This window comes from Manihot esculenta, chromosome 6 (assembly GCF_001659605.2).
Source record: "Manihot esculenta cultivar AM560-2 chromosome 6, M.esculenta_v8, whole genome shotgun sequence".
Classification (NCBI taxonomy): domain Eukaryota; kingdom Viridiplantae; phylum Streptophyta; class Magnoliopsida; order Malpighiales; family Euphorbiaceae; genus Manihot; species Manihot esculenta.
The window spans coordinates 14,102,174-14,105,289 of NC_035166.2; the positions used below are offsets into that span (position 1 = coordinate 14,102,174).

General features: G+C 34.1%; 1 protein-coding gene across 1 annotated transcript; it reads left to right on the forward strand.

The window, feature by feature from the left end:
• The first annotated feature begins 819 nt into the window (after window positions 1–819).
• Window positions 820–2,302, forward strand: LOC122723862. The gene is made up of 5 exons (XM_043957758.1): window positions 820–962; window positions 1,051–1,177; window positions 1,269–1,544; window positions 1,653–1,757; window positions 1,838–2,302. Exons 1-5 carry the CDS (start codon window positions 820–822, stop codon window positions 2,300–2,302), a joined length of 1,116 nt encoding a protein of 371 aa, XP_043813693.1.
• The last annotated feature ends 814 nt before the right edge of the window (window positions 2,303–3,116 follow it).

Genomic DNA, 3,116 nt, shown 5'->3' on the forward strand with positions numbered 1-3,116 from the left:
ATTACAGCAGCGAAGAAAGCGATTACTATGGACAATTGCTTGAAGTTATACGTTTGGAGTATCTAGGTCTTCCAATCAAGCGAGTTGTACTTTTCAAATGCAATTGGTTTGACCCCACTCCAAATGTAGGCACAAAGATCCATAGTAAATATAAACTTGTCGATGTGAATCATAAACGATCTTTTAATAGATATGAGCCTTTTGTGCTAGGAGTACAAGCAATACAAGTGATATATACTCCGTATCCTAGCCTAATACGAGATAAAATTGAATGGTGGGCTGCTATAAAAGTCAAAGCACGTTCTGTAATTCAACTTCCAACACAAGAAAATACACAACCTGCTAATGAACCATTTCAACAAGATGAAATGGAACACACTGCCATAATTAGAGAAATTGATGATTCAACACAACAATTAAATGATCCAACTGGGGATGTTATTGAAATTGATGATGGTGAAGAAAATGATGAAGATGAAACTATAATAGCAACAGAAACAGATGATGATGATGATGATGATAATGATGACTTAGATGTAGATAGTGAATAGAAGGTATAACATAATTGATATATATTTTTACTTTTAGTTATTAAATATGTTAACTACATATGATTTTTTTAATGTAAACTTGTACAGGATGAGAGGACGAGGACGCGGATCTTCATCACGGGGTCGAGGAGACCATGGTAGGGGTAGTGTCCACACAACTGAATCAGAAAATGTCAATCAAGATTTGGTACAACATACTACTTTGATTCCTAGACCAGACCAAGGTGAGAGATCCACACCGGGTGCTGCATCATCCACTCCTGCTTTAATGCACACATCTGCTACTGCCTCAACTCCCATAGGTTTGCCACCTATTGCATCTACGGCTACATCTGCATCTGCATCTGCATCTGCTTCGGGTAGTTGTGGACCTACAGGGCTCAGACCACATATTTCCTTAGTTAACTCAGTGTGAGTAAAATTTATAAGTATTTTTTACTATGCATTTAATTTTTTTGCTTATTTCAAAATAATTTTTTTGTCAATTATTCTTTTACAGCATGCAGCCTTCTGATCTGATTGCTAGGCAGATTACCTTGATCTTCAAGGAAAAGTTAGTAGCAGATGGCTTTTGTTGGAAGAATGTACCAAAAGAGGTTAAAGAATTCTATTGGCAAGAATTTAAGGTAATACAAATTATATTGTACATGTGATTATTTTTACTGTGCATTATTTGTAGCTAAATGTGAGTAATTACATAAACACTTCTTATGGTAGGAGGCAATAGAACAGCTTATGAAGATAGCTTGGAGGAAGAAAGCTGCCGAGCAGTATCATAGCCTTATGTGTAGTGTAAGGAATGGGAAGGAGAAGAGACTATCACTGACAGAAGGAGTAATGGATGCATGGCAATCCGCTTGGGGAGCAACTGAGTATAAAGAGAAATGCAAAAAATTCTCAAATAATAGAAAGAGTGAAATAGGTGGGCAAGGCGCTGGTCCATCAAGACATTGTGGAGGATCCATATCTCAGTATAGGCATCAACAACAGATGGTACGTAATATTCATTCTCACTTAAATTTTTTCAAATACTTTAAATTTATCCAATTTATTGTGAATTTATATTGAAGCATGTTATTACTATTTATATTTTACTTGCAGCGTGAAAGACTAGGCAGATATCCTCTACCTCATGAGTTATTTGAGGCTACGCATAAGAAGAAGGGTTTCTCAGAGTTTGTTGATGCACGCTCAAAGGCCATTCATGTGAGAAATTAAATAAATTTATAGTAAATTATTTGATTTATAGTTTATACAGTTATATCACATGGTATTTTTTTTTGAAGGACCGCTTTCTGACTTTGAAAAAGCAAGCATCACAGACAGATAATGACAGTAGTCAGGCATCCCGCATTGATGAGGCTCAGTTATACTTTGAGGCAGTAGGTGGAGAGAAAAAAAGAAGGGTGTACGGTCTTGGATCACAGGCTTCAGTTTTCTTCCCAAACAAGACTTCTGCTAGTACATCCTTCACATCAGCTCAGCAAAATCAGGATATTCAAGATGAAATGGCTGATCTTAGACGCAAGCTACAGGAGCGTGAGGATAATGAACAAGCATTGATTGAGCAAAATGTGTGGATTACCTCTGAGCTCTCACAGGTGAAGGATTTACTTATGCAACTTGTGAGTGAAAGACAAGGCAACCAGCCTTCAGCTCCCGGTGAGGGAACTTCTGCACAGCCTCCTGATCAAGCAGATGAAACTAATGATGAGGACGAGGACGAGGACGAGAACACTACTCATTTATAGTTTCTTTTTTCATTACACATATGTACTAGGATAATAAATAATTTGTTAATTTTTTTAGTTTAAAATTGCACAACTTGATGTTTGGATATATGTTTGATTTGATTTACATAATATATGATATTGGATTTGAGTTCATTCATGACATTTGGTTTTTACATTTTGTTATTGAGATGAGTTGTAATATGTGAGTGTATTTACAGGTTAAATTGTCTGATTAGATTATATAATTTATAATATTTTATTATAATTTTATAAATAGTAACGGATTAGTAACGGATTAAGTTGTTACTGATCCGTTAAAAATAGTAACGGATTAGTAACGGAAAAATCTGTTATTACGTTTTCATAATTAGTAACGGATTTCTGTAACAGAACAATCCGTTACTAAAAAAATCCGTTACTAAAACCAACTGAAAAAAAACAAAATTTAGTAACGGAATTTCCGTTACAAATCCGTTACTAATTTAGTAACGGATTAGAAAATCCGTTACTAATGCATTAGCAACGAGGTTCACTGTAACGGAAAATTTCCGTTACAAATCTGTTACAAAATAGTTTTAGTAATGGATTTTTAATAATTAGTAACGGAAATTTCCGTTACTAATCCGGTAAATTTTTGTAGTGTAAGAATTTGAATTACTATAAAATAAATCAAATATGTAATTTAAAATAATTCTACCCAACAAAGCAAGAAAGCAAAAATACTTAAACTAAAATCAGAATTCTCATGTATAATTAATTTTCATAACCAAATTAATTATTTTGTATTAAAGAAATTTGTTTTAAGCTCTAAACATGCACAGGTATATGTGTG

Excerpts from the sequence above, each read along its gene's own strand:
- LOC122723862 (XM_043957758.1), top strand. The coding sequence starts at position 820 with ATGCACACATCTGCTACTGCCTCAACTCCCATAGGTTTGCCACCTATT. Across the intron at positions 1,178-1,268 it reads TCTATTGGCAAGAATTTAAG|GAGGCAATAGAACAGCTTAT; the intron begins GTAATACAAATT and ends TTCTTATGGTAG. Across the intron at positions 1,758-1,837 it reads CACGCTCAAAGGCCATTCAT|GACCGCTTTCTGACTTTGAA; the intron begins GTGAGAAATTAA and ends TTTTTTTTGAAG.